Here is a 12,552-nt window from a genome sequence, read left to right as displayed (position 1 = left end):
GAATGGGGCCGGGCTGCCCCTGGGACCTGCAGGTATGGAAGGGCCTTGTGTACGGATGGGCACTGCTGCTGTGGAGGGCTGGGAGCAGTGCGGTGAGTACCCTCTCACCAGGAGCACGAGGTGGGTGGAGGCTCAGGGCGGGCTGACCCCAAAGCCAAGCACTGCTCCAGGATGATTCAGCCCCTGCCCATGTGCTCTCTCTGGAACGCAGCCTGTGGGCTGAAAGCTGCACCTTGCTGGGACTGCAGGCTGCACAGCACTGGTTTGCTCACTGGGGAAGCAGGGACGTGCTGGGGTGGCTCTGAGGACCTGATGGGGGCCGTGCACTGCTCAGAGCTCCCAGGGCCTCAGGGACACTGCAGGGAAAGGGTTATGCAGGGGATCATCAGCACCAACCTAATTGTGGAGATAACTGCTGATGGTGGAGTTTGTGGACAAAACAACACAACACAGTGGTCGGGGTCAGTCATAATTGGTAAATATTTGTCTAGCTAATCAAAAGGCCTTTTAATTAACAATTTTGTTCTTGCGACTGGTTTAATTTTTTTTTTTTTTTAAGAACTTCTGCAGGAAGTCAATTAGACCCAACAGATGGCGGAGAACATCCCGGCATCAGCACATCGTGCCATCTGCCGCCGCAGGAGAGCGGGGCGGCCCCGCCCGAGCCACGCACCGCAGCCCCAAAGCGGGGACCCACAGCACCGCCCCGGGACGCGGCCCGGGGATCCCCCGTGCGTTGAGAACGAGCAGGAGCCCGGCCGAGCCGGGCCGAGCCGCGCCGCACGCGGTGCCCGCACATCCCCGTGCGCAGCCCAGCGCTCGGCAGGTGAGCCGGCAGCTCCGCACCTGCTGCTCCGCGCAATCAGGAGATGCTCGCACAAGAGGCACTGACGCGGCTCTTCCTCAATCAGCGGCTCTTCACGCCCAGCTCCGCGCCACTCTCTGCTGATTGCCCTTTGTCTCCCGCAAGGCCGCGCGCTGCGCTGCTCCCGGCGCGGCTCTCCCCTCCTCTCCCCTCTTCTCCCCTCCTCTCCCCGTATCCCTGCGGATCCCGGCGGGGAGCGATGCTGGGAGCTCCCGGGGGTGCGGGGCCGTGTCCGGGCTGGGCTCCTGCGGGGCGTCGGGCACAGCGTGGGATGCGGCGGCTCGCTCCCATCCGCGGTGCTGGAGCGTGGCCGAGCGCCGAGGAGCGGCGCGCCTAAATCTCCCCTTCCTGTCCCTCCAGAGATGTCCCCCTTTATTCACAACTGCTTTTTAATTGCCTTTTGTCAATTACAGCAAGATGGATCGGGTTCCTCAGGGAGGCAGTAATTAGCGCGGGGATGAATGCCGAGGCAGCCAAGCTCCCTCTTCACGCGGCGGTGGTGATTTGTAAACCTGTCACCAAACCGCTGAACCCGGCTTGGCGTGAGCAGCTCCATCTCTGCAGCACGTGGGTGTGCAGCTCAGGTGCTGGGTGAGGCTCAGAGTGAGGGTGAGGGTCAGGGTTAGCAGCAGATGGGTCTGGATCCCAGGCGGGGTTGCCCTGCCCCACCTGAAGTGCCCAAACTTCTGCTCTACTGACTCCCTTCCACCCTCCCATCCTGCTTCATGGCTTTTGTCTAATTCCCCATGCCCCTCTCCTATTTTTCTTCTTGACAGAAGAAGCAGGCTCATGCATCTAGAAACTCTACGGCCTTTCTTGTAGCTGCAGATTAAATTTCCCTGCTCGGTGCCTGCTGGCCACAGGCTGAGCCACTATAGCTGGGTGTACGCCCCATCCCCAGCCCAGGGAGAGAGGCTCTGTGCAGGGCATGGGGCCATCCATGCACTGTGAAGAGCCACAGCTGTGGGGCAGAGCTCAGCACCAGTCTTCCCAGCTCCTTTGTCTCTTGTTCTACTCTGCCCTTGACCCTGGGGAGGGTACAGCACATGGAGGGAGCCCGGCTGTTCTAATTAAACCATGTTTGCCAACTCCCGTGGTAAGCGTTGCTAATTAATATTAGGGAGAACAGCACTGCCTTCCGTGCCTCCTGGAGACATGAGCAAATTCCTGTGTGTTGACCGAGCTCAGAGGGCGCTGGGGACTGCACAGCACTGCTGGCAGAGTGCATGGGGCAGCAGGCACAGCTCCACGGGGTGCCCGGCCCATAGGGTGCCATGGGACTGCTGGTGCTGACCCCTCCGTCCCCACGTGGCGTGACTGCGCCCCGCAGCCCAGACACGCTCTCTTCATGCTTGAACCATTGGCCTAACGATTTCACGTTTTTTCCCCATTTTCCTGTATTATTATTTGTCGTTGTTCCTGTTGCAGTTCAGTGACCATGAATTATTGAATGTCTGCTCGTTCAGTAACTCTTTACTTCCACCTCGGCACACTGCAGCCTCGCAGCTGCACAGGACGGCCGCCAGCACTGCTCCCAGCCTGAAGAATCTGCAGCCCCCATCCCACGGCCCCCCGTCCCGCTGCTCTCTGCCCCATGTGCCCTGTCCCACTGCCCCCCATTCCACTGCCCCCATCCCTTTGTTCCTCACTGCACTGCGCCCCGTGTTGCTGCCTCCCATCCTGCAGAATACATCCCATTGCTCCCCATCCTGCTGCCCCCAACCCTGCAGACCCCATCCCACCTCCCCCCATCCTGCAGACGCCAACCTGCTGCCCTCCACCCTACAGCCCCACATCCTGCTGCCCTGTAGCGCGTTCCCCTGGCTCTGCTCCCATCCATCAGCCTGGCTTCAATGGGATGGGGAGCACCAGGAGCTGGCTGCCTCGAGGAGCCCTGGAGGGTGTGAGGTGGCACTGGGACAACCAGGACCTGCAGGGCCTGCGAGCAGTAGGGAAGTGCTGGGTGGATGGGACACGCTGTGGCCAGGAGCAGGTTGGCACTTTGTCCCCAAAAAGCTGCTAATTTCTCCACGCTGCTTTTGTGCTTAGGGCAGAGCTGAGAAATCTCTGCTGGTATTGTGGGATTTCGCGGGAGTGAAGAATAAAGTCTCTGAACTCCCTACAGCTGCATTTTCTGAGCGCTGCAACACTCTGATACCTCCAAAACACTATTAAGCACCTGGTGCCAGGTTGTCTTTGCGACCGTGTGTCCTAAATAAATCCCTTTCCCATGCTGAGCTGTGCTAATGGCCTATTGTTAAGTGGCCAGCCAATGCAGAGTAATATGAAATCATTCTTCTTTTCCAGTTGTACCAGCAAAAAATAATCTGTCCGACATCTTTCTTGTAGGATGAGGCTGAAACTGGGGAGCAGCAAGTCCCAGCTTGCACGCCCTTGGCTCTGTGCAAGGTGCAGCCCGTGCCCCAGCCCCACTGCCTGGCACCCACGTGCTCGTCTGTCTCTGCCGCCGTCTTGCACATAAGTGGGCTCCTTGGGAGACTCGCTCCATTTTTTTTCCCTTTAACCTTGAAATGCAATTTCCTCCCCCAAAATACCCTTTTTCCTGTAAACAACATCTCTTTAGTGAGATTACAGCAGAAATCCCTGAGCTGCCGGGTCCCGGGCACTTTATCACCCGGTGAGCCCCATCCGTCACGGCCGTGCGTGTGTTCCCGCGTCCCGCCCCGGCTGCCGGGCGATGCTCTTTTCATCATTTTTACAGATTTATTTTACAATAATTTAATTTCATCCTCAGCCCTGGGAAGACGAATTGGCCTCTGATGTGACGGGGGGATTCAGCGCCAGTCTCATAAATTTGCTGCCTCTACGTGGAGCTCTTTCCGAAGACACCAATGAGAGTGGCTGAGCGCTGAGGGATGCGCCGTCAATCTCTGGGTGGCTGCAGGGCTCTGTGCTGGGCCGGGTGCTGAGTGCTGAGTGCTGGGTGTGTGCCTGCCTGCCCCCCATGCAGAGCTGTGCACGGGACACGCCGTGCCAGCTGCAGCAGCTTTGCCAATGTAATTAAACTCGAGTGACTCCCCTGCCCTCAGGCACAGCCCCTCATTTCCCTTTGATTTATTACGTCGTCTTAATTTATTTAAATGAGTCTCGGGTGTTTGCACAGGCGGAGGGTGCTGGCGGGAGCTCTAATTGCTGGAGCGATGGGAAGGCAGCAGGGGGGCCCTGGGCACGGCCCCGGGATGGCGGGGTGCCTCGCAGTCCCCCTGCTGTCCCTAGGCTGGTTGCTCTGCTGCCGGTTCCCGTCACCGCGCAGTACCTCGCACTCATCCCTGTTGAATTTCATCCTATTCTTTCCAGTCCATTTCTCCAATTTGTCAAGATCATTTTGAATTCTAATCCTGTCCTCCAAGATACTTGTAGTCCCTCCCAGCTTCGTGTCATCTGCAAATTTAATAAGCGCTTTCTCTATTCCATCACTCGGGTCTTTAATGAAAACATTGAGTGAAGCAGAAGTGGGGCGAGCCCTTGGCCAACCGAACAGCACGTCCAGATGTGCCTGGAGGAGGCAGAGCTTTGCCCCATGCTGTGTCCCTCAGCACAGGTAGAAGTGCTGTGGGTGCTGCCCCAGGGATGCTGGGGGCTGTGGTGTGACACGGGGGTGCAGGGCCCTGCCCCGACGGTGCCATCAGCCATCCCTTTAATTTGACGCAAAAAGCAATTTACAAAATGCAAACTGCTGCTGTGGTGAGCTGTGTGTGTCCAGGCATAGCTTAATTTCACAGTAAGGTTTCAGATGCCACAAATGGCCTTTCTCAGCATCAGTCCGCATCCAAGCCAAGAGCCTTGCTAGCTGCTGAGCAGTCCAGAAACAACTCTTGTGCTGCCTGCAGAGCACGCAGCTCCACAAGCCGTCCATGCACGGCCGGGCTGATGCTGCCCAGGTTTGGCACTGCCCAGCCAGCAGGGCTCTGCTCTCCTGCAGTGAGAGGGGCTATGGGCACCTCTGTGCAGCTGACAGCATCCTGGCAGTGCCGGCCCAGAGCTGGCTCTCCCATGCTGGCTCCTTCCACGTCAGAGTTATAATTTCATGGTCAGGGGCTAGGAGGTTTGTACACAGAGATGCATTAGTTCTGCATTTAGTGATACTTGAATAATTGGTGTCACATCAATTAGATCTGTTCTTGGATACTGCAGTGATAAGTGCTGCGTGGAAGCGCTGCGCTGCAGACGGGTGGGATGCAATGGGATCGGGGCTGGGGGCAGCAGGCAGAGTGCATTGCTAGGGCTGGATCTGTGTGCACAGTGCTGGCCCCATGAGGGGGCTCGGGTGGCACTGGGGCTGCATGGAGAACACAGTGCTTGTGATCCTGCCGTGCAGCTGGGAGCTGTCAGCCCTGCTCCTGCTGCAGGCTGTAGGCAGAGGTAATTTGCAGATGACAAATATCCCCGACAGTAAATATTTTTCCCACCCTCATCTTTCTACGAGCAGATAAGGTGGCAGCACCGTGGCAATACGGTTCCTGGAGGGAGACGAACTCTTTGGCAGTCTTAAAAGTCTATTGTGTCCCCGCAATTATTTATAGATAAACAGAAGAAAGCCAATAAGCACAGAATGGAGCTGCACAGCTGCATTTGTTATGATGATGATGATGTTATCACTCCCTCACACCCACACAGTGCATGGGAGCTTGCTGCCAGCAGCAGCCAGACCCCATCCAGCACAAGGCAAGACAGCCTGCAAGTTCCCTCAGCCCCCCCCACTTCTCTGCTGTCTGGCCATGGGGCTGCTTTGCCCCATAGAGACCCAACAGCATAACTCTGCCAATGCCTCCTCAGTGTGTGGCTGAGCCATGTGGGCCTGGGGATGGAGGGCTGGGGGGGCCGGGGCTGCTGGTGGCACGGCATTGGTGTGACCACAGCCCACCCACAGCACCCCACACGGAACCAGGCAGACGTGTGCCATACAGGGTCTGGGATCCCCCAGCTGCATCCACGTGGGCCGTGACCAGTGCCAAATGCTTGGCTCCACGTCTGTAGGGTCATCACCCCAACGCACACCGGGGCCGAGCTGCAGTGCCATGCAGAGAGCATCACACAGCGCCTGGGAGCCCTTAACTGGACTGCAGAGAGGGACGATTTTTCATTGCTTCCGTGTAATAAGAGGACAGAAGTAAGTGACTACTACAGTTCGTTCACTCGGTAAAGATTTATACAATCACTTCATCCGGTAATTGGTATTCTGGGGAGAGAGGGAGCTGCAGCTCCAGCACCCGCCTCTATTTGTTTTCTCTCTGTCTTTCTCTCTTTCTCTCCCCTTTTCAGAATGAGTAATTTTGTCCCTCACAATCCCATTTAAACAGCATTTGCAGAGTGAATAATTAGTTACATTCAATTAGGTCTCACGCTCTCTCCCTTCTCACTTTGGGGGACAGACACACTAATGAGATGGCACATGCCCTGCATGCAGGGGCAGGCGGGGAGAGGTCAGCATGGGTAGGGGGGGAGGGAGAGCACAGCTGGGGAGTCTGTTTGGGGCCAAAAGCACCGTGTTTGGGTCCGAGGGCTCCGTGCCCACATGATGCCAGCCCTCTGCTGGCAGTGCCACCAGGAGTGGGGTCAGTGCATCCCTGGGGTGGCTGTTGGTGGGGCTGTGCTGAGGGGATGCAGGGCCATCCACCAGCACCGCCGGCAGCGCGCAGCCGATGCAGGACAGCTGCTGGCATGCTTTTATCTCCCTTATTAAACCTAACATTAGGTTTTAAGAGCAGCCTTAAATAACGTGCCTCTGCCTTTATGGAAAAAGCTGCTCCGAGTTGCAGCTGCTCCGGGCTCTGGGATTTACTGCCTTCCTGATGCCACGCTGCACGTGTGCAGGTGATGGGTGGTGGGCTCCGACTGCTCCCCGCAGCCCCCGCTGGGCTCAGGGTGGGTGCTGGGTTCCTTCCATCCCTCCCCGGTGGGAGCACGATCCCGGGGTCACAGCTCGGTGCAGATGGAGCAGCGGGGAGGGGCTGCCGGGGCTGCGGGCCATGCTGCTCACGCACACCGAGAGAATAATTAAAGTTTAAATGCCATCTTTTTTGTCAACGGTGTGGTGGAGAATAATTGAGTGTAATTGTTCCCACTGTAACGGCGATGGCAGATCTCGGAGAGGAGCAATAACCGCGGAAATGTCAGCAGCCGGCAGCACCGCAGCTCGGGCCGGGCGGTGGGGGCCGCATGCGGCGCGGAGCGCTGCGGGGGCGACGGCGCGGGGCCGGGGGCGGCCGAAGGGAGCGGTGCTGAGCCGGGCCGCCCCCGGCAGAGCCTTCGCCTGGCGCTCACTACGGGATACGGGGCGCGGGGTCCCCGCAGAGCGCCGGGCTCGGCCGTGACCCCCCTGCCGCTCGCGCGGGGCTGTACCGGAGCGCTCCGCCCGCTCCGCGCCGCCGGCGGCCCAGCAGCGCCCCCTGCTGGCGCCGAAAAGGCCGCGCACCGCCTCGCGCAAAGCCGCGCTGCGGACACGCGTGGGTCGGGGACTGGGATGGGTTTGTTTGTTGTCTCCCACGCACCCCGTCCGCGCCGGGCCGGCACCGTCGTGCCCTGACACCGAGCCGCCGGGTCCCGCCGTGGCGGCTGCGCGTGGGTCCACCGAGGGTCCCCCGGGCAGAGCTGTGCTTCGGGTCGGCTCCTGCGTGGCACCCCGTCGGGCTCCGCCTCGGTCCCGCCGCGGGCTCTGCCCACCCGTGGCTCTGCTCGGCTCCTCCGCAGCACTCCGCTGGGTGCCCGGCCCGACTGCGCTGCCCACGTGCGGGCGGTCGTGCCCCGTGGCATCGCCGCGCTGGGGCCGATGCTCACCTCCCGCCCCATCTGCAGGGGGGTCAGTGCTGGCCCTGCCCGCTGCTCCTGTCGGGGCAGCTCCCGCACTCTCACAGCTGCTCCTGCTCTGCGATGCGGCTCTCCTTGCCGTCCTCTTGCGCCACGGGCTGCCCTCCCAGCAGGGTCTCCTGCACCGGGAAGTCCACCTCCTCCGGCTGCTGCGTCTCCAGCTCTCTGGGCACCTCGGTCTCAATCTGCGTGGGGGCAGGAGGTCAGGGCCAAGAGCGGGCTCAGGGGCAGGAGCAACAGTCATAGCCCCTGCCCACAGCCACGTATCTCCACGGGAGCCTCCTGTATTTGCTCCTGCTGCAGAACAGGGGCCTCACCCCATATAAGTTCCTTGCGTAGGTTCCTGGTGGCCCCGTCCCCACTGAGCAGCCCTAGGATAGCCCCTGCTCTGCAGCCCACACATCCCTACCATGTCAGCAGGGACCCAACCCAAGGCTGGAGACAACTCACCTGCCTCGGCCCACGGCGCCTGAGGTCTGCAGGAAAAGGAGAGAAGGCTACCATTGGGGGAGGTCCTGCCCTGCCTGGCCCCCAGCCCTCCAACAAGCGTGGAGCTGGAGAGGCTGGGTGCCACATTGCCACCCACTGAAGGGCCTCCCCATTGCTGGTAGAACTGCGACTGCCTTCCCCACTTGGCTCCTCACCTGTGTGCACCAGGCAGTAGATGCAGATGCCCACCAGGCAGGTGATGACCACAGCTGCGATGGGGATCAGCACCGACAGTGATGAGCGCCGGCTCGACTCTGCCAGGAGATGGGGACTCAGAGGGCTGCACAGAGCTCCAGCCCACATCCACTCTGCACCGGACAGAGCACTTACCACAGATCACATCTGAAGTGTTTGTCCCTTTCACCTTCACCACGAGCCCCTTTTCCTCACAGCTGCAGGCAAAGAATGAGACTGCGTCACCATAGTGGGAGCCCCACAGCCACGAGGCTGGGAGCCAAGCGTGTGCAGTCAGCATCCCCTGGGTCCTGGGGTGAGTGGTCGGGGCACAGCAGTGGGGCTCCTGGGGTGAGATGGGGACGGAGATGCCAGGGCCCTGTCAGAAGCTGCTGAAACTGCCAGAGGTGGGCATGTGCCTTGGGCTGAGGCACAGGAGGGGGACACTGGGGCTGGGGAACTTCAGCTGCTGCAGAACAGCTCAGAGATCACTCAATGGCATGCCACAAGTGACTCAGTGGGGAGGTAATTTCTGGCTATAGATAGGAGCAAAGTGAAATCCAATGGCTGGCAGCTGAGGCGAGACTAATGCAGTCCAGAGGTAATGCTCACATTTCTACCAGGGAACATGAGTAATTCTTCAGCTGCTTTTTACAGACAGGAGTGAGCTGGGGTCTGGACACTACCCCCCGAGGTCTCACATTCCACACACACTGAGGGAGTGCCACAACATCTGCCACCAGCTCAGCACCCTACTGCCCTCGCTCCTGCCCTGCACCAGTCTGGTGCTGTGCCCTGCAGGGGCCATCCCAGTGCCTTGTCCCAGTGCCACAGGGGAGGTGGCAGCAGGGGATGTGCAGAAAGGAACAAGGATGGGGCACAGGGTGCAGTTGACACTGACCTTGTCCAGAAGTGGCATGGCTCAGTTTTGGAAGATACATTGGAGAAGGTGCCTTCTGCACAGGGCTCACAGGGTGAGGTCATCCGGGCTTCAGCCATGGCTGGAAGAGAGTGGAGGTTGCAGGAAGGTCAGCAGCAGTGCAGCCCTCACAAAGCTCTAGTAGAGCTCCATGCAGAGGAAGCCTCCATCCCTGGGAGCACCTCCAGTTGATGCTGCCAGCACGTGGGGCCCATTGCAGGGATAGGAGCGGCTGGGTCTCACCTGCCACAAAGCCAAAGCCCTGCTTGCAGGGCTCATTCTCCACGCAAGTCTGGCAGCTGGCATCAGAGCAGTGCATGCCAGCCCGGCACTGACACACAATGTTGTGCGTTGCATTTCCGTGTCTCTTCACGATGAGCCCAGCATCTGTCAGAGGGAGTGGGGACACAGTGAGGGTGAGCCTGGGTGGAGCGCAGCTCCTGCAGCTCCACATGCTGGGGACATGGAGCACTTACTCTCCTCACAGATGTCATGGGGCATGCAGTGCTTCTCTTTAGTCCAGCTCTGCTGGTAGTGACCGTCGTCACAGGGTGTGCAGACAGAGCTTTCTGTGTCGTTGCATTCAGAGGCCAACTTCTTCCCTGCAAGAATGGCTGGTGAGGAGGGATAAGGGAGTTTTCCCCCACAGGCAGCAGATCTCTTCTATGATCTGTCAGCAGGACGTGGGAGCACTGAGGGCTGTAGTTGCTGGGGCCATTGTGGCATGCTGCTCAATTGCCAAATGCAGCCCCAGCAGCCATGGCTACAGGGCTCAGGGAGGAGAAGGTATTTCTGTACCTGGCGGGCATCGGTTGCAGCATTTGCCCTTGTGCTCATACTGCTTGTCAGAACAATTCACAGCATCACCAGGCTGCCCGCACTGGAAGAGATGAGATCCATGAAGAGATGCTGCTCTGCCACACTCATGCACAGCTGCACATCCTCCAAGCTGTGCCCCAAGGTGAGGTTTTCCTTGCACCACACTTCCCATGCCTGGGCTAACCACAGACCGCAGCAGATCTGCCTGCACTGCCTGGCACTGCCAGCGCTCTCTTTGAAGTGGGATGGCAGTGGCTCTTGTAGGGCGGCCCCGTGCTTTCCCAAGTTTCACTGGGTGGTGATTGCTCTTCACCTTGGGCCTCTGCCAGCGCCACCAGCGCTGCAGTGCTGGGCAGGGGGAGCAGTGCCAACTGTGCCACCAGCCCCTTCCCTGGGCAGGAACATCAAACCCACACAGGCTGCTGTCTCCTCTCGGTCACCCCCGACGTGGTCCTGTGGGCTGTCCTGATGTGAAGGGGCACTGCAAGGCCTGGCTCGTGATGCCTGACCCTGTAGAGGGGAACTGACCCCCCCACCATGCGTCTGTGACTTCAAGCAGGAAGGGGAACCGAAAGGGTGCTCAGACACCCCACCCTGCCTCTGCCACCCTCCCCAGGGCCCAGCCTTGCATCGAACCCACAAGACCCCACAACAGGGCTCAGACACAGGCTGCCACAGCCCCTCCAGCAAGGACAACACGCCCCATGCCTGTCCCATGCCTTGTCTCGACACGGGCCGGGACCCCTGCTGACAGGGACCTGCCCACATTGCCCTCTCCGCTCCTCAAATTCACGGCTGCGCCCCAAACACCGGCGATGGGGATTCCGGGGCAAGGGGAGGCACGATGGAGCGGGAAGGATAGGAAACGCCGAGCCCCTGCCGGGGAATCTCAGCCACGAGAACGAGGAACGACGAAGCTCTGCGCCCAGGAGCAGGAACCGCGCTCGGGGCACCCAGCCAGGGGCTCCCCGCATCCTTCCCGGCACCGCGCTGGATGACGGCCCCGGGCCGCTCCCGCCGGGACCGGAGCTCAGCGGCCCGACGGCGCCGGGCGCTTCCACCCGGAAAGCGTCGCCGCAGCCCGGCCGCCCTGCGGGCCCCGCGGCACGGAGCGCAGCGGCGCAGCTCCGGCCCGGCCCCGCTCCCCGGCCCCGCGGGACGCCGCACTTACGCCCAGGAGCAGCGCGCAGAGGAGCCCCAGCAGCCCGAGCCGCCCCATGGCCCGAGCCGCGCCCATCCGGTCCGATCCGAGCCGCGCCGTCCGTTCCGTCCCGTCCCGAGTCGACCCGAGCCGTGCGGGGCCGGGCAGCCGATATTAACGGCTCGACCCGTTTCCGCCCAGGAAGGGGCCGCAGGGGCCGCCCATCCTGCAGTCACCGGGCTTGCACTCCCGCGACGAAGTCCCCACCGGCAGCCCCCGCCGCCCCGGGACTTTCCCGGGCCGCAGAGCGTAGCCGAGAGCTGTGCGGGGCCGGGGCGCTTCCCGCAGTCCCCCTGCACGGTGCGACCGGCCCGGCACGGCCGAGCTACGGGTGGATGTCAGCATGCAGCTGCCTCCTGCTTCTTCCTGGGTGAAAGAGGTGCGGCCGCAGACAGGAATCTGCCATGGGAAGCAGAGGGAGATCTTTGTTCTGGCCCCAACAGCTCCTTCCTCAGGCAGAAGCGTGAGGTTTCACTTCACTTTTAAAAAGTCCAGAGAGCCCCTCAGTGTTCCCCACAGGCTCTGGCATCTGCGTAGAGTTCCCAGAAACACATCAACCTGATACGGGAAGAGGCAAAAGAGCAGCAGGGTTCTGAGCCTTCCCGCTGCCCCGGCTCCCTTCCCTCCGTCCCAAAGCAATCCCCGAGGAAGTTCCCAACCCCTCTGCTCTCCGGACACTTCCCCATACACAGGTCTGCAGCGTGCAGTGCGTGCTGCGGGGGGACTTTCAGAGTCTGCGCCATTCCAGCACAGCACTGCCGTCACAGCCTCGAGGACTCCGCGAATGGTGCCGCCATCCTCCCTCTGGGCACGGCCACGGGAATGGCCCTGCTCCCAGTGCTGCGGGAGTCCAGCCGTGTCCCACAGCCTGGCTCCGTCCCCAGGCCCGGCTGCAGCCCGCAGCCCTGACTCCCACTGTTGCCCCATGCTGTGTCCCGGCCGCAGGCCATGCGCTCCGCATTCCCCACCATGATGTCATTTCCCAGAACCAACGCAACTCAGGTGCACCCAAAGCCCCGGGGAGCTGTGAGGGCAGAGCCGAAGCCAACGGCACAGATGGGGATTTCTGGGCCTGTTACTCGCAGGCTTAGCCTGGGAAGTCCCAACGACATCTGGGCGCTGCTGCACATGGGGACGGGCGTCCGTGCCCTACCACCCCTGTGGTACCGGGCTCACCCCGCACCGGCACTCCTGGCCCAGCTCCCGGCGGCGCCCGCTCACCGCCCGGCGCAGCACGCAGCGCCCATCCGCTCCACG

At 60.9% G+C, this 12,552-nt stretch overlaps 1 protein-coding gene and 1 long non-coding RNA gene across 3 annotated transcripts; one reads left to right on the top strand and one right to left on the bottom strand.

Moving 5' to 3' along the window:
• The first annotated feature begins 234 nt into the window (after positions 1 to 234).
• LOC146542980 (uncharacterized) lies at positions 235 to 3,102 on the top strand. Its single transcript, XR_014887665.1, has 2 exons — positions 235 to 475; positions 560 to 3,102. It is a non-coding gene; the product is annotated as an uncharacterized LOC146542980 (long non-coding RNA).
• Positions 3,103 to 6,017: 2,915 nt separating this feature from the next.
• On the bottom strand, positions 6,018 to 12,136 carry CD40 (CD40 molecule). Of its 2 annotated transcripts, XM_085241266.1 has the most exons (9): positions 11,266 to 11,913; positions 10,074 to 10,155; positions 9,752 to 9,877; positions 9,519 to 9,662; positions 9,258 to 9,357; positions 8,513 to 8,574; positions 8,338 to 8,436; positions 8,144 to 8,169; positions 6,018 to 7,878 (listed from the first exon to the last, which is right to left on the bottom strand). In XM_085241266.1, the coding sequence occupies exons 1-9, from the start codon at positions 11,329 to 11,331 to the stop codon at positions 7,735 to 7,737; spliced, it is 849 nt and encodes a 282-aa protein (XP_085097392.1). In that variant the 5' UTR covers positions 11,332 to 11,913; the 3' UTR covers positions 6,018 to 7,734. The 2 variants fall into 2 exon arrangements, with proteins under 2 accessions (XP_085097392.1, XP_085097393.1); XM_085241267.1 differs by lacking the exon at positions 8,144 to 8,169 and having other exon boundaries at positions 7,741 to 7,878; positions 11,266 to 12,136.
• Between the last annotated feature and the right edge of the window lie 416 nt (positions 12,137 to 12,552).

The sequence above is a fragment of the Meleagris gallopavo genome, chromosome 22, assembly GCF_905368555.1.
Source record: "Meleagris gallopavo chromosome 22, MGAL_WU_HG_1.1, whole genome shotgun sequence".
Classification (NCBI taxonomy): Eukaryota; Metazoa; Chordata; class Aves; order Galliformes; family Phasianidae; genus Meleagris; species Meleagris gallopavo.
The sequence above is the reverse complement of the archived record's forward strand: the minus strand, read 5'-3'. Positions and strand labels throughout refer to the sequence as shown.